Below are 23725 nucleotides of genomic sequence, written 5' to 3'. Positions count from 1 at the left end.
AATGAGCTGGCGAGGGCTGGTTCATAGCACCCGACAGGCAGGCCGGTTTGGGCCCGGGGCAGAAAACTGGCTGCTGGGGTCGCAAAGTACCCCAAGGAGGAGATGCTTGGCCTGGACCCACTGGCCTCCTTGCTACGCCAGCCAGCCTGGGGAGGCCTGGGTACACCCGGCCCGAGGGGTCCGAGCCCAGGAGGAAGCTGGTGCCAGGACCCACGGAGGCATCATCTCCAGATTTCAGTCTCTGATTTGCAAGACAAGTGCGAAGTCCAGGGTCTCTGCTCCGAGGGCAGAGACCAGTCCCTTTACTGCACATTATAAAGAGGGTGGGCCTGGTGCCTGAAAGGCCACTGCACCCTCCCCCTGTATTCTGCCCCCTTAGAGACTGAGGTACCATCTCCCAGGGCCAACGAGAGCCAAGAGAGCTTCATCTTGGGCCAATAAGCAAGGACCTGCTGCATCTAGTGCTTCCTTGCCAGCTCCCCTGCCTGCGGGCGGGGCTCTCCCAGGACATGGGGCAGGGAGGGAGACTCAGGAAACACCAAGACCCACCCATGCCACCCCCCCCCCCAACAAAAGCTGAAGCCCTGCTCTGCCAGGGCTTCAAATGGGCACACACACATCCCACAACCTAGTTTGAAAATCCTGCCAATCCTTCATCAATTTGCCCTTCAGGGAGGCTGGGATGTAACCTGCGAGCTTCCCAAACACTGTCGAGTGAAGCAAAGTCGTTCAGAAGAACCGTCCTGAGGTTTCTGCCCTGCACCCTCTTCCCCTGCAGAGGGACCATCTCAGACTAAGAAGGTGGCAGAGTCTGGGTGTGGAGATGCAGGAAGAGGAGCAGCAAGGAAATATTTAAGGAGCACCTGCTCGCTCTCACGACCAGGACGGGAGACCTTAACTACAGGCCCGAAAGCTGAAATCCCCAGACTCCAACCTGGGTTCTGCGAGGAAACCCTCTGGCCACCTCGGGCAGCGCCCCCCAGCGGCCACTGCTGCCGGTGACCACGGGCCCCTCCCATCGCCCGGTGTCCTATTCATTTCTTCCTAAGATTTTTAAAGGGTGGGAGCATTTTTTTTCTTAATTTACGAAATGATGCATGAGTCTGTGCTCACTTTAAAAAGATAGCTTATTGACGTTTTAATCTAATTCCAGATAAACCTTTGGAGGCTGAGGCGAGGGTTTCTTAAATACGCCCGGGGTGGTCTTAGAAGCATGTCATCTTTGAGGGATTACATATGACTAATAAAAAAAAAGCATTTGATAACCAGGAGGCTGGCTGGTGTCGGCCATTTGTGCTAGATTTACCGTTGACATTTTAGTGCTGGGGTCCGGGGACACAGACTAGGGCGGGACCAGTCACGATCTGCTGATATTTGGGAGGCCTGAGAGGCCAGTGCTGGCTTTGGACGCTGGGCGATGACTCCTTGCAGGCTCCAGGACTGGGCAAGGCGAGGCCGTCCACCGGTCAGGTGGGCTCTGGCTGCTGGATGGCAAGGCACCTGTGTATGTCTGCCTCACCCCTCTCGTCTTATCTCACCCAACTAGCTGCTCACATGCGCTCAGACATCAAGCGGAAGGCTGCCTGGCACCGACTCTCGGCCAGCCTGGCCCAAGCCTGTGCTTACCGGTTCCCGTTAAAGGTGGATTTGTACTCCCCGGCCGGGTGCAGCGTCTCGTCGGTGTAGACGGGCGCAGACGCCCGGACACACTCGTGTGAACACTGCAGGGTCTCGTTATAGGCCGTGAAGATGTCCAGGCTGCTGGGCACCCGGGCCGGTGTGAAGTCTGTCAGGTTCTGGCAGCTCTCCTCCTGCTGGTTCGTCTTCCGCTGGTGGCTGTTCCTACGCGTGTTCCCGCTCTGGGCACAGCTGGAGGAGAGAGAAGTTGGGTGGGGTGGAGTGGGGTGGGGGGTGGGCCCCCCCGGGGTGGGCCCCCCCCAGACCCACAAACGTCTCCAGCGCTTAGGCCGTGGAACCTTCATCTGCAGGCATTAGTTAGCCATCCTTTAATATTAAATGGTAACTCCCAGCCTCTTCAGAGAGATCGACCACAAAGAGGCAATCAGCTCTTTTTCAAAAATAATAATAATAATAATAAAATTTGCATTTGAAATGCACGGAGGATTGTGAAGTAAGGGGCTGAGCTGTGTTACTGGAAAACCGAGGCCTCCTTCGGCCAAAGAATGGCAGCTGGACGGTGGCCCTGACTCGGCTTCCCCAGGAAACACCTGGCTGAGATGGAAGCCGTGATGGGTGCCACGAGGACGCCTTGGTGCACGGGTTGGGGTGGCTGGTGTGCCCTGGGATGGACCATGTCATTATCTTTGGGGAGAGTTAGAACCCGGCGCCCAAGATGGAAACGAGGCTACGTCATCCGGGTCTCGAGAGAACCGTGCTTTGCGCCCGTGGACGCCTGCCTTAAGTCCCTGTTCTGGACCATAGAGGCTTCCAGAAGCTCGTAGGCAGAGCAGACATGGGGGTGGGGGGTGGTCCCACCCTTGCTGGCTAAGGGATCTGATGGAGAAGGCACATAGTGACCCCTCTCAGCCCCCAGAGGCAAGTTCCCAAGGACGGAAGGAGGACCACCCCGACAGAGGAGGGCAGGGGGAGATGGGGGAGCCTGGTCAGGGCACCGGGCAACCCCCCTCCCCTTCACGCTCACAGCCTCTTCAGTGCAAGGGGCTGCCAGGAGCCAAGCTTTGTGAGCCCATCTCCCTGTAACATCCTGGTGAGGCAGGGCCTCCCGGGAATAAATGAAGGTGAGAATATGGAGGCAAAAGCCAGGAGTCTGCCCACTGAGCTCATGGAACTTCTCAACCACCCGCCTGGCTGCCCCTCCTCAAAGACACTTTGAAGGTTTGTAGCACACCCTGGAGGGTGGGGAGGCCCAGGGGAGGTTTGCCCACCGGTCATACATCAGGATGGCCCGTGTGCGGGGCCCGCACAGCACCCGTATGGTCCAGAGCCCTGGAGCTCCTCCTCCTGCCACCCAGCCCTGCCCAAGAGGCCTGCCTGGGAGCTGAGCGCTGCCCTTGTCACCTGCCCCCAAAACACCCTGGGTCCTGGGTTTGCCGGCCCTCAGGAGCCCCGGGCCTCGCTGGCTTGGCGTGAGGTCTGTCCTGGGGCAGCGCCACCCCCTCCCCATCTCTCCAACCCTGGAGACCCACCTTCTTGCGCGTGTCCATGCTGTTCTGTCCCGGGGAGGCTCCCTCCCATCTGCCTGCCTGACTTCCCGCCTCTGTCAGCAGGATGATGGTTTGGGCAAATTCCTCTAAGAGGGTGTTTCAGCTTCGACATTAAAAGGAGCCACGTTTGCCGGAGGAGGGGCCGCAGGCAGACAGGGGCCTCGGAGCCGTGTGAGCAGCAAGGTCAGCCAGCTCCCTGATTTTCCCAGGGGTGTAGCAGGTGTGTACACCCAGCGAGGCCAACCTCAAAGTAGGCCAATTTCCAGGAGGAAATAGGCAAAGACAGGCTGCCTGGAGCAAAGCAGTAACCTAGTTCAGCAGACAGAGCAGCTCCAAGAGGAAGGCGGGAGGCCGCAGAGGCCAATGGAACAGCCCGGGATGGTGAGGGGCGAGCAGGACCCCCACCCAGGCTGGTGGGCAATGAGGAAAACACGCACTGGGAGGGTGACGTTCAAAGGGGTGCTGGGGTCCGAGCGATGGGCTCTGGGGACAGGACGCCTGCTGGCTGAGGGGCTAAGGCAAGGTGGCCTGGCGGGAGTTCTGTGAAGAAAGCCCCACAAAGGCAGGGCCAGGGAGCGCCCCCAGGAGCCCTCCTCCTGCCCCCGAATAACTCCCACGGGCCAGCGGAGCCCGTGAAGTGGCGGGTTGAGGCGGTCAGGAGCCGCACACAACATCCTCCTTCTCAGACAGCAAAACAATTCCCGGGCTCTGAGCCGGGACCGGGTTTGCAAAGTAAGGACCTTTCTATGTGCACGTCCCTGGGAGCCCCCGCTGACCCCCCTCCAGGCCAGAAGGGCCGAGGATCCTTACCAGTTTTTTAAGACAAGAGTTGTGATCAGAGCAGCTATGACCATGATGAGCGAGACGGTGATGGTGACGACCTGATGGACCGCCAAACCTGGAAACAGAGAGGGAGCCGTGAAACCGGGGTCGTGAGACGAAGGCGCCCAGGAGCACGGAGGCGGTGACCTGTCGGCTCAAACCGGCCCTGAATGCCCGTCCCGTGGTGTGCACGTGTCCCGGCTGGGGGCGCTCGGTGATAGGGCCATGGGGGACCAGATCAGGCCCTCTGTCTCTCCTGCCCACGCTCAGATGCTGCTGGATGCCGGAGGCACCAGAGCTGCGCTCACCCAGAATCCGGGAAGGGAGGCCCCAGCCTGGCCTCTCTCAGTCCCTGAGTGGAGACCCAGAGCGAGGTCTCTGCTCAAGGATGGAGCTGGGTCCTCTCTTACACCTGCTGAGCATATCACCTGGCACAGGTAAGCTCTGTGACCCCTCCCTTCTCTCCTCCCAACCTGGGAGAGGGCTGCTCCCTGAGCCCTGGGGAGAGCCTGCAAGGGGAAGGAGCAGGCTTTGGCGGACCCAGGAGGAGCCAGGACGGCCCAGGATTTATCGGGCAGGTGGGAAAGAGGAGCACGTGTGCTGACACCCTGCAGACTCCAGCCCTTGGTTCCCTGGGGAGTGTTGTCCCTTTTCCAGAGTTCTCTCCAAGAAGTTCACCGCCAGACAACGTGCCAGGGAATAAAAGATCCAGGCCTGGGGGCTGATGCTTTTCCCAAAGCCCCGCAGGAGGATCTGCAGTCTGGCCTCGAGGCCCCATCTCAGGGGTGTGTGTGTGTGTGTGTGTGTGTGTGTGTGTGTGTGTGTGTGTGTGTGTGTGTGTGTGTGTGTGTGTGTGTGTGTTTGCAGTGGGGGGAGGGGCATCGGAAACAGAAGAACAGGGACAGCAGAGCTCTGACCGAGAGCAGTCTGTGAGCCTCACACAGGGTCCAGGATGCAGGGGACTGGGGTGCCCCCACCCCTGTACCACCATGCACCAACCAGAGATGCAGGGGAGGGAGAACGGACAGGCTGGCAATAGCTCTGGGCCCCTTGGCGCTTAGGTCCCTCTTGACAGCTCATCTGCTATATCCTTCCTGGGACACGGACACCACGGCTGAATCCGCTCTGGCCCCGTCCTCATCCCATCAGCAAGAACCACACCTGAGAGGCTGGGGGGCTAAGGGCCAGGAGGTGCTCTGCAGGCAGCCCTGTGGGTGGCCGACAGGCCCCAGGGGGTGTGACTCCCATGTTCTCGCCCCTCAACCACTCTCTCTCCACCCCTGAGGTCGGGGTGCAGAGGCCCACCCAATCACACCCGAGGACCTGAGGGTGCTGGGGGGAGACACCATGCGGCGGGAGCATCCGACGGGGAAGATTTCAGAGAGTAAGATACTTCTGGCGGGCTCCCAAGGACACAGTCTCACAAACAGATGTCACCTCTCTCCTGGATGTGATCCTCGTGGGGGGAATTGCTAACACATGATTCCCAGTTGGCATGACCAGAAAACAACCTTTCTTTCCCCAGCTGCTTCTCTTCTGGGCTCTTTCCATTTGTCCTGAGGGATTCCCATCCTGCGCCCGCAGGATAAGCATCACCCAGAAAACTGGAGAGAATCCGTGAATATCATGGACCTCCCTTCATTCATCGCTTCATCCACGGATTCGAGGATCATTTATTGAGCACTACTGCATGCCAGGCAGTGCCAGTTTTGACTAACTCAGTGGTGGTGCCCAACCTCAGGAACAGCTGCTCTGGTGCCCATTTTTTAAAGTGGGAGTGTTCGCTGCTGGTTCTGGCCAACGGCTTCCCACGCACCTGTGTGCAATTTGTGGCACAAGCTCTAAATCTCTGAGCCAGCCTGCCTTCCTTCTAGGACCGCCAAATCAAGCTTGCCAAGGGGGCTGAACGCTAGTTATGCCACAGGAACCCCCTCTTCGGTCTCACCAACTATGAAGTGCCCAGCAGCCTCAGTAATCTCTATGTACCATCCGCTTCCCAGAGACCCAACTGAGACTCTGCTGGCAGAGGGAGGTTGCAATGGATGTCCAGTTTAATGGGACAACCGGGAAAGACAGCTGCTCAGTCTTCCTTCACCCTCCATCTGCACAACACTTCTGTCCAGTCAAGAGCGGACCACGATGCCATGAAGAGTATGTGCTCATCCTGTGTCCCTGGGATGAGAGGAAGGAAGGCTGATGATGATGGAAGTGGTGGTGATGGTGGTGAAAGTGATGGTGGTGGTGATGGTGGTGGTGAAAGTGATGATGGTGGTGATGGTGGTGGTGAAAGTGATGGTGGTGGTGATGGTGGTGGTGATGGTGGTGGTGAGGATTATAGTGATGACGATGACATTGGTGATGACAGTGACGTTGGTGGTGATGGGAATGATAATGAAAGTGGTGATGACCACGAAAGTGGTGACCATGGTGATGGTGGTGAAAGTGATGATGGTGACAATGGTGAGGATGATGGTGATGACAAAAGTGGTAGGGATGGTGGTACTGGTGACAGTGATGACAGTCATGAAAGTCATGATGCTGGGGGTGATGATGATCATGACAACAGTGGTGATGATGGTGACAGTGATGGGGATGATAATGAAAGTGGTGACGGTGACAATGGTGATGATGGTGACGACAGAATTGGTGGTGGTGATACTGGTGACAGTGATGACAGTCATGATGCTGGGGGTGATGGTGATCATGATGGTGGTGATGGTGACAGTGATGGGGATGATAATGAATGCGGTGGTAGCCCCTTAAGGAGTGCTCCCCCTTACAAGAGGAGGGGACCTGTGGTCCTTGCCCCAAAGTCTGCAGGGCCACTGGAGGCCCAGGTCACCACCAGGTTTGACGTCTTATCTTGTTACCAAGGGTCGGGTATTTGTACTGATCGAAGCCCTTGGAAAGAAAGAATTCCATGAGGAGCGGTATCTTAAATGTTTTACACCCTGCCGCCCCCTCCACGGGTGAAGCTGAGAAAGCATTGATTCTCTTCTGGTGGACGGAAAAAACAGAGGCCCAGGGTGGAAAACAGTTGGCTCGAGGGGCCCCCTCACTGACCACTGGAAGGGCAGAAGCCCAGCCCTTTGCCTGAGGTTCTCATGAGTCTCTGAGCCCCTTAAGAAAGAGCCCAGTCTTCACCATCCTTCAGTCCACCCCCAGGCCCCTCCCCTACTCTCTGGCACAGCATCTTACAACAGTCGCTGTGTGACATATTATTCACCGAACAGCAGAGAATGAAAAACTAGGGGAACGGGGAGGAAGGTGATGACATAATTCCAGTGTCAGCTTTGTTCTGGTGGCCCTTTTCTCCTGCCTTTGGTGTGAAATTTCTCCGTAGGACTTGCCAAGTTAAAATTTGGAGACAATGATATGTGGGTTAATAAGCAGCTAGGATCATCTGGGTAGAAATACAACAATGATGAAACAGCTAAGCTCTCTGGAAAGACTTCCCTAAGCCTGTCTTCACACCTGTGATCAATTGAATCCACTGTCTACCCTGCAGAGTCGGGAGGCAAGGCAATTCTCTACTCTGGAGTCCCAGCAAAAATCAAACCTCTAACGCCAAACGAACAAACCCGTAACCGCATTCTTGGCTGTAACACTGGTTTGAGGCAAACTCCTTGCTGTCCTCATGTGCTTTCCTTGAAAAGCAAACAGCCTTGGCTTTGATGCCTGGCCCATGGGTTTTGATGGGTCACCGGCCTCAGGTGTAAGGAATTCATGGCTGCAAGGAGACCCCACAGACCCACAGACATGATGGTTGAACAAGGACTGGGCCTTCTGACATGTGATGAGAGCGATATTTGTAGGAGGCTGGTTAGAAGATGGAAACCCCATAAGGATGCTCCATCTTTTTTCTCGCGTGTGTCATAAGAAGAGAACAGCACCATTTATGAGAAGTTGGGTAGCGAAGAAGCTGTCCTAGCGTTTAGACTTTCCCAAACACCAGGAGTTGTTTCCCCCTTTGTGTAAACCCCTGAAGTCTGCATGGCCTCTGGGTAGGCTAACCTTGACCTAAACGGCCAGAGAGTAAGGATTTTGAGCTTTGAGGGCTGTATGGCCTCAACTGCAACTTCTTGACCCTGCATAAGAGGAGCTGTGGATAATAGGCACACCAGTGGGCATGACTGTGAGCCAATAAAACTTTATTCACAACAGACAACAGCCAGATTTGGCTCACAGACTCTCGTTTGCAGGCTCTGCTTTAGGCGAACAGCTAAAGGTGGCATGGCTCATCAAATACGCAGAAGTAGAAGCTATATTCTGTATGGTTAAAGCTGGGACTCCAACCGCGAGCTTTTGGGTCTGTACAACCTTCCCGCTCTATCATCAAAGCTCTAGAGTCTTCTGAGATCTCCCCCAGCCACCGTCAAGGTGGTTTCAAAGGCAGTCAAGCCTCTGTCTCATGAAGTTGGTCCCTAACAACCTGCAGCGGGCAGCTCCGCCCTCCTGGGTATGTCCACGTGAAGCCAGCTTGAGATCACTCAGTCCGACACTCAATTAAACAGGAGTCTTGATTTTCAGAGACGGATGCTCTCCCAGGGAGAATCTCACCAGCAGAATCCCTCCAACGGCCTCTTCAGAAATATGTCAGCCACGTGTCTATCTCAACCTTTTCTATTAGCGTTGAAAAGAAACCGCGTCGTGTGAAAGACAAGAATGTTCAGATCACAGAATTCTGGCACTGAGATGGACTTCACCCCACGGGTCTGTGGACACGGGCTTCCTGCCACAAGTGGGACCATTTTTAGGAGGACGTCCTCCCCACTGCTCTCCTTCCTAACAAATTCCTCTCGGCACTCACACCGGAAATGATGTTTCCTCTACTCAGGTGTCCAGTGCTCAGGAAATAACACAGGGACAAACACCTACGTCACAGACCTTACCGACCCTGGAGAGAGCCATCCTGGAAAGCTTCTGTTCCAGCTGTTGGGTGGGCTGTGATTTGGGTGACAAGGATGTCACCTAATAGAGTGGGGGTGTATACGCTATACCCCCAAGAAAGGGAAAAAAACTCCAACCTTTCTCCTCTGCCCTCCCAAGGTCAACACCGAATCCACCTCCAAACTCTTTGCAATTCAGATACGGTCCCAGAACGTGGAGCGAGCTGTGTGGGGGATCTCGCTTTTCTTTCCTGACAGGTGTTATTGTTCTTGCTAATTTAGGGGCTCTTTCTGCTCCTGGTAATTGCCACTGTATACTAATGTGCTAGGAATCAGCTGCCATCCAGATAATGAAAAATTATACTTGGAATAATGGATGGCGACAGATGGATTACCAAGCTCTGCATCAATCAATAGGGCTTTTATGGTTATATTTGTGGTGGTTTGTAATAAGATCAGGCCCCAAAGATTGATGTGGAAGCTGGTAATTCATCTCTGGCTCTGGACGAGTTTCTTATTAAACAGAGTCAAGGCAACTGTCCCATGACAGGACGAGCCCATCCAGGACCTTCTTTCTGATCCTGGAGGGGAGGCATGGGACACTGGCTGGTACCCTCAGATGGAGGCAGGGACAACAGCCTGGAATTTGCTGAGGCAAAGAGATGACATCTTTGTGTTTACAGGAGCTCATTTACAAAGCAGGGCTCTCGTGTGCCCACATGATGGAAAGAAAGACCCAGTGACAAATGGCTCCAGGGATGTCTTTCTCCAGGGGCTGGACAGGTGACGGCGGGAGCATGCGGTGCCAAGTCCACTGCAAAGAGGCCATTCCTTTCCCACAAATTCTGCAAAACGTCGACTGCACAGTTCATCTTTGACAGATGGCCTCTGGGAATACAGTGAAGCTTGTGGCACCCCCTTGGGGTGGGGACAGGTGAGAGAGGCCACCCCCCTTTCTTGAGAAAGAGGCACCCGAAGGTTTAGGCTCCTTTTGAGGCATTTGGGGGGTGCAGGGGGCAGGCTGCTAAGGGACAATGAGCCTTCCAAAACCAGGATGATCATAGGAAAACAAGGACATCTGCTTTGTGTTGGGGACACAAAGGCACACTGTTTTCTGAATGACAGAGGTGCTTGGAGCCAAGACTCTGCTGAGATGCTGTGTCCTCATCGGACACCCCAGCCTAGGACAGGATCCTCAGTGCAGGGGACGCAGGGTCACCCAGGGAGTGGCTGTGCCGACACCTCAAGGAACCACCCCCAAAAAGGACTCAGAGCCAGGAGACAGCAGTGGTCCTCCGCCAGGGAAACAGGGCCACTCTGGGAGACATTTCTGGTGTCACATGGGAGATGGGGGGTAGTTCCACTGGCATCTCGTGGGTAAAGATCGGAGATGCTGGCAGACATCCTACAATGCACAGGATGACCCCACAAGAAAGAATGATCTGGACCCAAACCTCGATGGACCGGAGGCTGTCTGCTAACATGCTTAAACAACAAGAAATGGGCGTCCGGCCATCCTCAAAAGGTCTACAAACAATAATGCTGGAGAGGGTGTGGAGAAAAGGGAATCCTCTTACACTCTTGGTGGGAATGTAAACTGGTGCAACCACTGTGGAAAACAGTATGGAGATTCCTCAGAAAACTCAAAATAGAACTACCATCTGATCCAGCAATCCCACTCCTGGGCATCCATCCAGAAAAAACCATGACTCACAAAGACACATGTACTCCAGTGTTCACTGCAGCACTATTTGCAATAGCCAAGACATGGAAACAACCTAAATGTCCATCGACAGAGGAGTGGATCAAGAAGATGTGGTGCATATACACAATGGAATATGACTCAGCCATTAAAAGGAGAGAAATAACAGCATTTGCAGCAACATGGACGGACCTAGAAATTACCATGCTAAGTGAAGTCCGTCAGACAGTGAGACACCAACATCAAATGCTCTCACTGACATGTGGAATCTAAGAAAAAGGACACAGTGAACTTCTTTGCAGAACAGATACTGACTCAGACTTTGAAAAACTTATGGTTTCCAAAGGAGACAGGCTGGGGGGTGGGGGGATGCACTGAGGGTTTGGGATGGAAATGCTATAAAATGGGGCTGCGATGATCACTGTACACCTATAAATGTAATAAAATGCACTGAGTAATTGAAAAAAAAAAAAAAGAAAGAAAGAAAGAAACGGGCATCCACCTCTCCAACCACGTCGCACCGTCTGAACCAACTCCTCAGGACACCCTCATTGAGGCAGCGGGCGGTGTGCGCGTCAGAAACACCCTGAGATTGTACCCTGTGTGGCTGCAATGGGAGAAATGTGGTCCTTTCCCTGCTGGGCCCCCTTTCTCCCCCCCGCCCCATCCCGATTAATAGCAGAGAGGGCCTGGGGGGGCAGGGAAGTGACTCACCCCACTGATGGTGCCATGGACCTCGGGGACTGAGTTCTCGTGCAGCTCAGCACAACCCCATGAAGTGGGTGCAAAGATGCTCCCTGTTGCCAGAGGGAGGAGGCACAGTGCCATCTGGGGGGGTCCCCAAGTCCACTCTCAAGGTCAGTATCCCCTAGAAGGACCCACAGCCTGGATGGAAGCTGCAGATTCACTCCCTAGGATTCACTCCACTAGGACTCGTTACCGAAAGGCTAGGGGTTCCAATGAGCAGTGGGCAGAGGAGGCTGGAGACCAGGAGCTGCCAGGGAGGCACGGATGGTAGGGCATTCCCCCGATGACAGTGGGGACAACACGCATGGGGTCTGCCAGTCAGCGCCTGGGTCCTGGGTGTCCAGAGTCTTGGTTGGGGTTTGGTCACGTACGTGTGGCTGGCCTTGGGTCTCCAGCTGGTCCAGAGGTCGAGCTGACTCATTTGCCCAAGGCGCCACCATCAGTCATAAAACATCGTGTCAGCACTGGCCATTCTTCTGGTCCAGGGCCCCAGGTAAACCCTCTCTCATCAGGAAGGACCTCCCAAGGGCTCCAAGGTGACTCCCAGGAGCTGGGGTCAAGGACTTTTCTTTGAACCAGCTTAACCCTTTACTGCACATGGAGCACAGTCCTAGCAAACGTGGAACTGGAACGCCAGCAGGCTGGCTCCGGGGCCATGGCTTTAGCTGGTCCTCTGCACAGCCCTCCTGGAGAACTGGTCCTTTCTCTGCATGGATGGCCAGTGGCCATGGAGCCATGGTTCAGGGAGTATCTTGGGATCACTCTGCTGGCCAGGGGCTCCAAAAGGGACGTGAATGTGATGACATCCCCTGTCCTTAGGCTCCACTGGAGCTGGCCCATTCCTGGGCTGGCCACATTGGGGAGCAAGTTCCTCAGCCGAGAACTTCCTCTGCTTCTGGAGACTTGAACTTGAGGACACAGTGCTGCAGACGAGGAGATGGAGGGATCCTGGGGTGTAAGGCACCCTCCAACAGCCAGATGCAGCCCCAGCAAATGCATCTGGCTTCCTTCCCTTCTCAGCACATCTTCTTGGCCGAATCTCAGCGTGGTCCCTTCCCAGCCCGAGGGGTAAGCTCTTCCTGCTCAGACCTGGGTCCACAGGAAGGCAGGGCATGGTGCACAGAGAACTGGGGAAATCCCGCCCCCTAGCAGCGGGGTTTGTTATGGGGTTGAATTGTGTCCCACCCACCCCCACCCCGAATGTGGATGTTGACATGGTGACCCCCTACTGGCCCAGAATGTGACCTCATTTGGAAATAGAGCGGTGGCAGGTGTTAATTAGTTAAGATGAGGTCTTCTTACTGGAGTGGAGCAGCTTCTCACCCAATACCCAGTGTCCCTACAAAGGGGGATTCGGGTATAGACCCTCATACAGGGAGACGGCCAGGGCGATGCTGCCACAAGCCAGGGAGCTGCTGGAAGCCAGGAGATGGCCGGGGACAAGTGCTCGCCCGGCACCTTCTGAGGGGACACAGCCCTGAAGACACTGGCCTCAACTTCTGGCCTCTGGAACAGTGAGAGGATAAATCTGCTATTTAAATCCCTTGGTCTGGGACGCTGGGAGACAGGGCTCCCAGGAAGCCACAACACCTTCGGAGCTTCTGGAGGGTCACTCAGGGTCAAGGAGGCCCAGTGTCCTCACCCAATATCTAGAAAGTCAGGATCCACCTCTTAGCGGTCTTCAGAGCCAGCCTTCTTTTAGTTTTTATTTTTTCCTTCCCAACCTATGCCCTCCAGCCCATCCCCTGACCAGGCCATGACATGGGCAGTGGGGGCGTGTGCCCAGAGCTACAGTCTTAACTGCACACTCCGAGACAGCTGATCCGGGACAGGTGACAGGTGACTTAGTCTCTCCATAGTGGGCTGAAGAGTGCCCTCCCCCAAGTTCATATCCACGCAGAACCTCAGAAGGCGACCTAATTTGGAAATAAGGTCTTTACGGATTGAATTAATGACTAAAGGATCTGGAGGTAGCCTAGATTCAGGGTGGGCCCTTAAGCCAGTGGCTGGTGCCCTCCTAAGACACACAGGAGAAGACGACAGAGATTCCACGGAGGACGGAGGCGGAGGAAGCAGGGACGAGGCCACAAGCCAAGAAACTGTGGCCACCAGGACAGGGAGGGACCCTCCCCTTGAGCCTGGCCGCCGCCTTGGTGTTGGCTACTGGCCTCCACGCCCCAGCCGGGGCCCCAGAACGCAGACACACCCGCTTTGCCTCAGCTTCCTCCTCTGTGAAAAATCGCGGGACGTGTTACTCGGAGGATGGGGGCACGTGTTAGCTGCTCCCCCTGTGAGTGTGGGCTCTTCCCGGTGACACCTGGCTGATGGCCCTGCTTCTCCCGCCACCCTCTCCAGTCCCCTAACCCCCACCTGACCCCACTCACCATGAGTTTCCGCAGAGATGATGCAAAGCACAGATCCTGACTCAGCCAGCCTCCTGGAGCCAAGACCCTGCTGCTGCCTGACAGTGCAAATAAAGCTTTATCGGCAGGTGGCTGCATCCACCCCCTACGCATTGCCTACGGGCCTTTGCGCTGCAAGGGCAGAGTGAGCCGTGTGGCCCTAGAACCTAAAATACCTCCTATGTGGCCCTTCAGGGAGAAGTTTGGGACCCCTCCCCTGGGGGGGGGGGGCTGAAAATCCCCGAGTGGGCATCACGGTGTGTGTGGCAAGACGGGGGGATGGGCAGCTGGGGAAGGCGAGGGAGGACCCTGTGACCCCACCCACCTGCCTCTCTCACTGTCAAACTGCACAGTGGCCCCTTTCAGAAAGCAGTGCCATGCGGCAGGGGTTCCACACTGGACTTAATGGCTCTGAAACTGGGTCACCCATGGAAGCCAGGCACATCCATCTGGCCACTCACATTCAGCGGGCAGCCATGACCAGGACGCCGAGGGGGGCCCAGGAAACATGCCCCAGCCTGGGGCCCTGGTCATCCCAGACGTGGGGGGTCAGATGTGCTCATTCACACGCAGCATCCTTTCCAGCTGAGAGGCCCGTCCTGAGAGAAATGAAAAACCCCTCGGAGGAGGTGGAATCCTGAAGCTCCAGGGAACGTGTAAATCAGGGCTTCTTTCCTTTTTTGTTTTTTAGGGCCACACCCGCAGCATATGGAGGTTCCCAGGCTAGGGGTTGAATCAGAGTTATAGCTGCCGGCCTACACCACAGCTCATAGCAACGCCGGATCCTTAACCCACTGAGTGAGGCTAGGGATCGAACCTGCAACCTCATGGTTCCTAGTCGGATTTGTTTCTGCTGTGCCACGACAGCAACTTCCAAATCGGGGCTTCTTAAGTTGTGTCACAGTCCCCAACTGTGCTTTTGCCGATTTCCCAGAAGGCGCAGGTCCACCTACCTACATGCATCGTGCACGCGCACACACACGCTCGGGCAGGCACGCACACACACGTGCACACACACACACACACACTGAATTTACTGCTCATCTCACTGAAGAACGGAAGCAGCTGATGTTCAGCTTTGCACTCAGTTAGCCAATGTGGAAATGACCCATTTCTTCCCCTGAACTCCCAACAGCGTGTGAATATTTCAACAAAGGGTAGCAGGCTGGGAGAGGGGGCAGCTGGTACTGCTTGATGCTAAGGAGAGGTGGGCGGGTGGGGGGGACACACGCAGCCCGTGCCCATCAGCCAGCACTTCAGGGAGCAGAGACCTTGTGCTATCCGAGCGGCACGGTCCCCAGGCCTGGCACAGCAGCCGGAGCTCCAGGTCGCACGTGTCAGCTCCAGTCTGTGACCGGATTACTCACCAGCGGAACCCGCCCTGCCATGGGGACAGAATCTATACTTAGCCTGTAAAACTGTGAATGGATTGAACCTCTAAGCACACAGCGAGGCTCTCCCCCACTGAGCCCTCCGGCTCCCTCGTCCACCCCCCTAGAGCCACCTGTATGTTCCCGTGACAGTGCCAGGGCTCCAGAAGGAGGCAGCGCACAGTAGGTGTGCAGAGGGCGGTGGCTCCATCCTGGTGACCATGGCCTTGGCATCTGGGCAGAGGTGCTGGCACCTTCCTGGCACAGGATGGAGGAGGCCCCGGGCTGGGCTGGGCGTGCTGGCCCAGCGGGAGGCCCAGAGCAGAATTTCCATAAAATTTCCACAAACATGTTCCAAATAAACCCAACAGGCTGCACCCCCGTCAAAGAGCCCTGGGGGATGGGAAGGGATAAACAAGGAGTCTGGGATGAAGAGATACACACGACTGCATACGAGGCACATAACCAACAAGGGCCTCCATAGAGCAAAGGGAGCCACACCCACAGCTTTTCATAACCTACAAGGGAGATGATCGGAAAGAGAAAATATACCTTCATAAGATTATACATATATATCTTCATATGCATACGTATACTTGAACTGTGCCATACCCCTGAAACTAACACAGCAGTGTAAATCAACTATCCTTCAATTAAAAAAAAAAAAAAGAAAGAAAAAAGCTCCCAGGTGCTCGGAGCCCCCCAGGGCCCAGTGCCTTCTGGGGGGCTAGTCCCAGAGGCCTTAGTTCCAGTAATTTTTTTTTTTTTTTTTTTTTTGGGGCTATACCCACGGTATGAGGAAGTCCCCGCGCCAGGGATCGAATCTGCACCACAGCAGCGACCTGAACTGCTGCAGTGACAATGCTGGATCCTTAACCTGCTGCACCGCTAGGGAATTCCTTTTTATTTATTTATTTTTTCAGCTAATCTTTTAATGAAAAGCTCTCTTTCAAAATACACTGTCTGTGCCCCAGACACCTCTCCAAATCAGACAGGCGGGAGCCCAGACTGGATGGCATTTCCCTCCCTGTGCTCTGTGCCCTGACCCCTACTTTCAGCGATGACTCAGTGCGCTGACCCTGTTGACAATGGCCCAGGACAGACCCGCCCGTCTGGTGGCTCTGTCCAGAGAAGCAGACCCAAGGATGATCCACACGCTACAGGTAGAGGGCAAGCAGAGGTCAGAGCGAGGGGTTCTGGGGTGCTGGCCGAGTACCGGGGGGCTCAGCAATCCCGGCCAGAGGACCTGTCACTGGCCAGTGTGTCACTGATCAAGACAATCGCAGAACAGTGACGGACATAATAATGGGGCCACCACCTCTGGTGCCGGTTCGACTTGCATTGGGACCTCAGCTCAGCAGCTTTGCACCTCCCACCTTCAGAACTGCTCTGAAGGTCCACCCAAGGATGACCGTGGGCCTGTCCTGTGCAGAGCAGGTGTGTCACTGGGCAGGGGAAAGGGCGCATCTGGGTCTCAGCCCTGAGAACCTGGTTTCAGGTGGATGCCGCCCGCCAACTCCTGCATCCTCAGAGGGCCCTCCTGAGAACTCCTTCTGTACTCAGGCCGTCCGGCCACACTGGCGTCAGGAAGAGAATGAGATGTGCCCTTTGATGGTCGAAGCAGGACGAGGCCATGACTCTGTGCTCTGCCTACAGGACCTCAAACGGCCAGCTCATCATCCCCCTGGTCCCTGCGCAGGACCTGACAGTCACCCAGAGAGACAGGATTGAGGGGTGACACTTTGTCTGCAGACAGTCCCTGTTAGATAGAAAAATGCCTCAAGTCCATTCGGTGGCTGTTTATTGGGGATCTACTATGTGCAGGCACAGGGCTAGACACTGAGCTGCAGCTGGGGGACAAAGTCAGGGACCGAGGAGTCAGGCACCACCAAACATGCTCAGAAATAAGTGTGCGTGGCCTCTGTGATAAAGGCAGCAATGGCAAGAGGTACCAGGAGGGGCTATCCTGAGCCAACCCAGGAAGACAGGCAAAGGGTCCCCATGAGGCTGAGACCCTGAGACTGCACCCCCTCTGCTATGATGTCAGATGGAAACAGGTGGGCAGAGCTCACAGCCTCCATTCAGGATGGAAGCCAGGCCAGATCAGCAGACAGGGCAACCCTCGTCATGTAAGTAAACCCCAGGAATTCACTCATATGGTTGTTTGGTGCTGTTTGTTACGTGGCATGTCCAGGGCCTTAGCTAACTGATACACTAGGTGGGGAGGGAAGGGGATGCTTCTTTCTGGGAAGGAGGAGGAAAGGCATGGATGAAGGTCAGGGTCAGACTTCCTGAGAGTTCTTGGGGCAGGAGGGGTCCAGAGACGAGGCCGTGCAGGGGGATTACGGGTCCCGGAGGGTTGTGGTGGTTTCCAGTCCGGAGTTCAGAGGCCACATCTAATGCTCCCAGCCTCACTCACCATCACCATGTCCCCAACACCCACTCGCATAGGAGCCTCGGACTCTCCCTTCGTGAATGCTGGGCTCCGACACTCGGAATGAAGGGCAGAGAACAGGATTCAATTCGCTTTGTAGAGAGAAGGGTTAGGGAGGGGCTGAGGGCAGCCCAAAGGCAGCCCAGGTGGAGGGACCACCCTTCCTTCCCCAAGACCCTTCTCAGTAATCAAAAAAAAAAAAAAAAAAAAAACACCACAAGAGTTTTGGAGTTCCTGGTGGCTCATCACGTTAAGGATCTGGCGTTGTCACTGAGTCACTGATGCGGCTTGGGTCGCTGCTATGGCACAGGTTTGATCCCTGGCCAGGAACCTCTGAGTGCCATGGGTGTGGCTGAAAAAATAAATACATTTAGAAAATAATAAATAAAAACAAGAGCTCTGTGATGAAGCTAAGGCCCCTCCTAGAGATTCATGACACACAGGTCTGAGCATCCCACAGAAGAGAGACCTGTTCCAGAAAGTCGGTTTACTCCAGTGTCCCCAGACACTCTGGCACATGCACATTCCTCTCCCAGCACACACGCGTCTGAACCGCTGAGGAAACTGAGCATCCACGGAACTCGACAGGACGTGGGCTCAGAAGAGGTGCACCCCTAGCCCGATTTGCGGTTCTGCTTCAGCTCCAAATCCAGCTCACTTCTGGCCGCACCCGTGACCCTCCACGAACGTTTGTGGATGGAGACAGGAGACTCGGCTGGGGATCACTGAGCCTGGGGGCATGGTCCTTGTTGCCTAATCTTGGCTGGGACACGCTCCTGCATTGGAGATTAAAAAGCCAGAAAAGACCTGTCCACCCCAAGCCCGGCCAGAGCCTCCGCAGCACCGGTGCCAGCCTCCAAGCCAGGCGACCCCGCTGTGGCCAGGCAGCCAAGCCTTGTGTCCTGGCAGCCAAGCCTTGTGTCCTGGCTGAGCTGCCCGGAGCCCCTCACCTACCTGGCTTCTCCTGGTTTGTGGCCACTGCTCTATTTCTCAAGGAGAGTCGCTAGCTCAGGGAAGTAGGGGACAAAACCCCATCAGTGACAGCCTTCCTGTGTGTCCTGAGGTTTCCGACCTTCAGGTTTCAGCGGGAGGAGGGCTGGAGGGTCCCGCCCAGTCTCCTTGCAGCTCTGCCCTCAGCTCACAGAGCCCAGGGGCCCAGCGGGCTCCCTATCGGCTCTGCCTTCAAAATCCACTGACAGTGTCCACGGAGCCAGCGGGAGGAAGATGGCCATCTCCATGTTCCTTAAAACCTCCATGTCACCAGAAGAGTTCCCGTCGTGGCACAGTGGAAGTGAATCCGACTAGGAACCATGAGGTTGCAAGTTCAATCCCTGGCCTCGCTCAGTGGGTTGAGGATCCGGCATTGCCATGAGCTGTGGTGTAGGTCACAGATGCAGCTCAGATCTGGCGTTGCTGTGGCTGTGGCATAGGCTGGCGGCTACAGCTCTGATTCAACCCCTAGCCTGGGAACCTCCATATGCCATGGGTGCGGGCCTAAAAAGAAAAAAAAAAAAAAAAAACAAAAAAACCCAAAACAAGAAAGTTTGGGGCAATGGCAAAGCTATTTTGGTGGGGGGGAGGGGAACATAAGCGAGAACCCTGGAAAGGCCTGGGGGTGCACACAGGGATTCCTTGAGCCCCTGGAAAGACTTTCTGGGGGGGAGAGAGCCTTACTACCAGCCAGCTACCAGTTTATGAAAACAACAGACAGACAGAGAGCTGCATTTGAAAGGCCCCCAAACACCATCCCCACCCAGCAGTCCTGTGCCCCCTCACTGACCACAGGGGACATCTGACCCCCTCTTCTCCAGCCAGGATTGGGGGAGGCAGTGCTGGGTAGTGTCCTGTGGGGGCAGGGCACCATGGGTGAGGACCAATGGTGCCCCAGCTGCCCGAGGGAGAGACAGGTGCCTGGCCAGCTGGGAAGCACCCTGTCCAGGCCTGGCTGGGCCTCTCTGCATCCTGCCTGCCTGGAGTTGCTGCAATCAGCACATAAAAGTCCAAGGCCATGATGGCTTTGGGACCTGTCCCTGTGGCGCTGGGCGATCAGGGAGGCAGCCTGAGGGTGGGAGGTGGGGTAGGGAGAGAGGCGATGGGAAAACAGTGGCTCCTGGGCTTTGTGGCGGGGTCCCTGTAACTGCTAACCCGCATGGGCAAGATGGGCTTTCAAAGCTCACATCTGAGATCCCATCAGACAAGAACAAGCAGAAACAAACAGCAAAATGTTCAAGTTCAGGTTGGGAAGTCAGAAGCCAGGAAGTCCTTGTGAGCTGGGGACAGAAACGGCGTTATCCTCCCACCCCCCGAGTGACCGCTACTGGGAGTCAAGGAGGTGCTGGGGGGCTGCAGACGCAGAGCCGAAGCCTTCCAGAAAGACAGAAACCCAACCCCCGCTGCCTGAGGAACAGCCTCTAAGGCAGGAGCCAGCAGATTCTTCCTGCAAAGGGCCAGACGGTTCAAGGTCAGGGATCGTGGCCCACACCCTCAGCATCACCACAACTGCCCTCCTCCACTGGAGCTCAGACGCTGCCGCAAACAAATGCAAGCACGCAGCGGACACCGGCATTCGACGTCCAAAGAGACAGTGGACACCAGCTTTTGAATTTCAAATAATTTTCACACATTATAAAATACTATACTTTTGACTTTTCCCAACCATGTAAATGTGTAAGAAACCATTCTTAGCTCCCAGAATGTACAAAACCAGAAAACAGGCAGGGTTGGGTCCAGAGGCCTTGGTGTGGCCACATCTGGTCTACAGCATCAAATGACCTCTCTAGCTTTTCAGATACAACGCCCAGCATCTCACACAAGGGTACCAGACCCATCAGGGGACAGGACCCGACGAACAAAAACCAAGAGAGAGAAACAAAGTAACAGACAGAAAACAGAAAAAGCAGTCTCCTAGAACATCTAGGTTTCAGAGTTATCAGCCAACAACATTAAAAGTCACCATGACTAACCTCTTAAAGAAAACAGATTATAAGGTGGAGCATTTCGAGAGAGCTGGGATAACGCTAATATCTTATATATAATGCATATGAATAATTAATATATTTATCTATGAATAATGCATATGGATTTTTTGGGGGAAGAAAAGAGAATCTATTCTTGCTGGTGCCTGTGTGAATGGCCTTGGGCAGTTCTTGCTTCCTTTCTGGGGTCCTGGGTTCCCCATCGGTGCTGTGGGGAGCTGGGCCTCCACTGGGGTCCCCATCCAGATGTTCTTCTGAGCCTGCACACTGTACCTTCTTGGAGAAGGATTGGGGAGGGGGCTCTGGGGAGCCCACTTCTGTTCCCAGCATGCTGTCTCCTTTTAACCCAGTCTCCCACTGGGGATACGAGATTTTGCTACAAAGAACTTTGAAAACTTTGGATGGATTGGGGTGCGAGGGCCTTTCCAGCAGCAAAGAGAGAAGATTCCATTAAAGGAGATCTGTGATCTGCACAGGCAGAGATGGGGTGGCCAGGACAGCCCACAGAGGGGACCCGCTGGGTAGCCAGAATGAAGACCCCTAGCCCAGGAGCCCCAGGTCAAAGGGCAGGAGGAGCCCTGGGCAGAACAGAGGCCCCCTCTGCATCAAGGTGTGTCCTCCGCAGCCTCAGAAGCTCCCCTCCCCGAAGACCCAGGCCTTTGTCTCACACAATGAACCCTGCCATCTCACTTCTGGTTTGGTCGTTGTCTTTGAGAGGCAAATTGTTCTGAGAGGACTAAGCCATTCAGGGGTGACTGGGATGGGGTGGGTGGGGGCCGGGGGACATCAAGATCATTTCTGAGTGACAGGGGGATTCAGAGAAGGGAGAAAACCCCACTCCTGACGTGCGTGGTGACGTAGAGAAGCAGGAGGATGGGGCCGGCCCTCAGGGCAGCTCCACGCCAGGCACTGTACTAGGCTCCTTCTTTCTTGGCTGGTGTAGACGCCCCAGCGCGACAACCCTATCTGCTCAGCACCTGACCGTGCCAGCTGGACCACGCAGCCCTCCCTGCACTGAAGCACAGCCAACATGGGGTGCAGAGCGTTTGCAGGGGCGCCTCCCGGGCCACGGTGGCAGCTCTCAGCGCTACAGGGACCGTCTCTACGGCGACCTTGCCCAGGGCACCATCTCTGGTGAGACCCCTCCTTCCCTCCCTCTGCCGGACGCACCCTGGGGAAATTCTGCGCCCCTCACACACACGACAATCCCTCCCTTCCTTGCCCCCCTGCCACTGCTGTGGACCCCCCAGTGTCTTCCATGCCTCCCCTCCCCCCTTCCTGCTCCTCTTTCCACGACCTACACGCTGTGGCTTTACCCCCAATGGACTCTCCTCCAGTCGCCGAGCCCGGCACGCTGCCTGGTGGGCCGCTTGGCTAACTGGCCCTGTTTCACGCTGGGCACTGATCACCACCCTTGAGATGGCAGCACTTGGGGCGGGAGGAGGTCTGGCCACATTGGGATGCTGCGGCCAGCAGATGGCTACGTCCAGGAGCCAGCCCCCACCCATCCTAAGCCACTTTGTCCAGAGTCACCTGTGCATTCAGCTTCCGCCCAGACCTGGTCCGCGGGTCAGGGCTTGGGGGCAGCACTGACCAAGCACCAAGTAGAAACACACTTTTTAGAAAGTGGGGATGCTTTTCCCCTCAGCTTGGGTTCCAACAACCTCTGGCCTCCTGGGTGAAATACCGGCATCTGGGCTGCCCACCGGGCCTCTCTGCTCTTCAGAGGAAATGCCAGGTTGGGGTGAAGGTGCGGACAGACACCCCAGACAGAATGGGCACAGCTGTGAGGGTGTGCGATGTCCAGACTGGCCCACCCAGCTGTGGGCTGCTCCCCTCCCTGGGGTCCTGCAACCCCCCATTCCCACCCCGAGGCAGAGAGCACCACACCCCAGGCTCATCACGTGGCCCACTTTCTGGACCGGATCAGAACGATCTTCACAGCTGCCCCACGTGCCAGAGGCTGTCAATGTCCTTCCCAGGCCCCCAAACCCTCTGCTGGACCAGTAAGTGTACCGTGGACTCCGGAGGAGGTGGCTGCACGGGAGGAATGGGTGGGGCAGAGGGACAGCACCTGCCCAGCTGCTGCCACAAGCACAGGAGACACCAGGGGGAGGGGCACTGGCCTGGGGGCCATCCAGGTGGCCTCTAGAAGTGGCTGGGTCACTGCCAGCCCAGTGGCCCTGGGCAAGGAGACTGGCTGACCGCTCAGAGTCTTGGATTCCACGGTGGGGATCAATGAGGGATGGGGGCTTCCCTGCCAGCCCACCCCAGGGCCGTGTCACCAATGAATCACCTGCTCCAAGGACAACAGCGGAGCTGCTGGAGGCGAGGACCCGTGTCTCCTTCCTCCCTCTTCTCTGTCTCTCTCTGTCTCTGTTTCTGTATCTCTGCTTCTCTGTCTCTCTCTCTCCGTCTGTCTCTGAAAAGGTCAGCTCCCTTCCTCACTGCCTTTTGGCCCAGGCCATGTGGCCCCTTCCCCACTTGACCGCAGGGTGACGCAGGACAAGGGGTTTCATGGGAGATTCTGGGGCTCCTCAGGTGCCCCCGCCTCAGCCCCACTCCCAGGGACCTGCTATCAAGGGCAGGGTGGGGAGGATGCTTCCGTCCATCAGGCTGCCACACCCCCCCATCCACAGCAGATTGGCTCGAAAACCATTTCAAAGTTACACGGATGACAAGGTCGGCTGTCTGGTCTTTAGTACCAGGCCTGGAGGGCAGCGAGGCCGCTGGGCAGTCCTGCCTCGATGGCTCCAAGAGGCTCCAGGGCCCAGTGGTTCCCTCTGGCACAGGTGGGTCCACGCATGTGCTCACACAGGGCAGACACACGTGCACACGCACAGACACAGACACAGACACACACGCCTTCCTGCCACACCCTCTCGGATACAGAGCCGCTTACCTGTGGGGTCCCTGCTCCCCTCCAGTGTCTGGGTCACAGTCCCCCACCAGGCACACACTCCTGGTGACAAGACAGAGACACCAAAACCTCTGCTCTTCCTTCCTTCCTTTCTTTTTTTGCTAACCCTATAATTCTTTTATTGTTAAGCTTTTTTTTAAGGGCTGCACCCCCGAGGCATATGGAGGTTCCCAGGGTAGGGGTCGAATCAGAGCTACAGCTGCCAGCCTACACCACAGCCACAGCAATGCAGGATCCTTAACCCACTGAGCAAGGCCAGGGATCGAACCCTTGTCCTCA

General features: G+C 55.9%; 1 protein-coding gene across 2 annotated transcripts in view; it reads right to left on the bottom strand.

Annotated features, from left to right (window-relative positions):
• AJAP1 (adherens junctions associated protein 1) overlaps positions 1-23725 on the bottom strand; it is a 105017-nt gene that overhangs the window by 5693 nt on the left and 75599 nt on the right. For both annotated transcript variants that reach the window (XM_084958928.1, XM_084958929.1), the window contains exons 3-4: positions 3996-4083; positions 1627-1869 (exon numbers count right to left, since the gene is read on the bottom strand). In XM_084958928.1, the coding sequence (XP_084815054.1) occupies positions 1627-1869; positions 3996-4083 (331 nt within the window). The remainder of the gene's footprint in view (positions 1-1626; positions 1870-3995; positions 4084-23725) is intronic.

The sequence above is a fragment of the Sus scrofa genome, chromosome 6 (genome assembly GCF_054392235.1).
Source record: "Sus scrofa isolate SSC_HxYL_T2T_F1_AM1 chromosome 6, Sscrofa_HxYL_maternal_Yorkshire_Landrace_v2.0, whole genome shotgun sequence".
Taxonomy (NCBI): domain Eukaryota; kingdom Metazoa; phylum Chordata; class Mammalia; order Artiodactyla; family Suidae; genus Sus; species Sus scrofa.
Note: the sequence above shows the minus strand (reverse complement) of the source record. Positions and strands in the feature narration are given on the sequence as shown.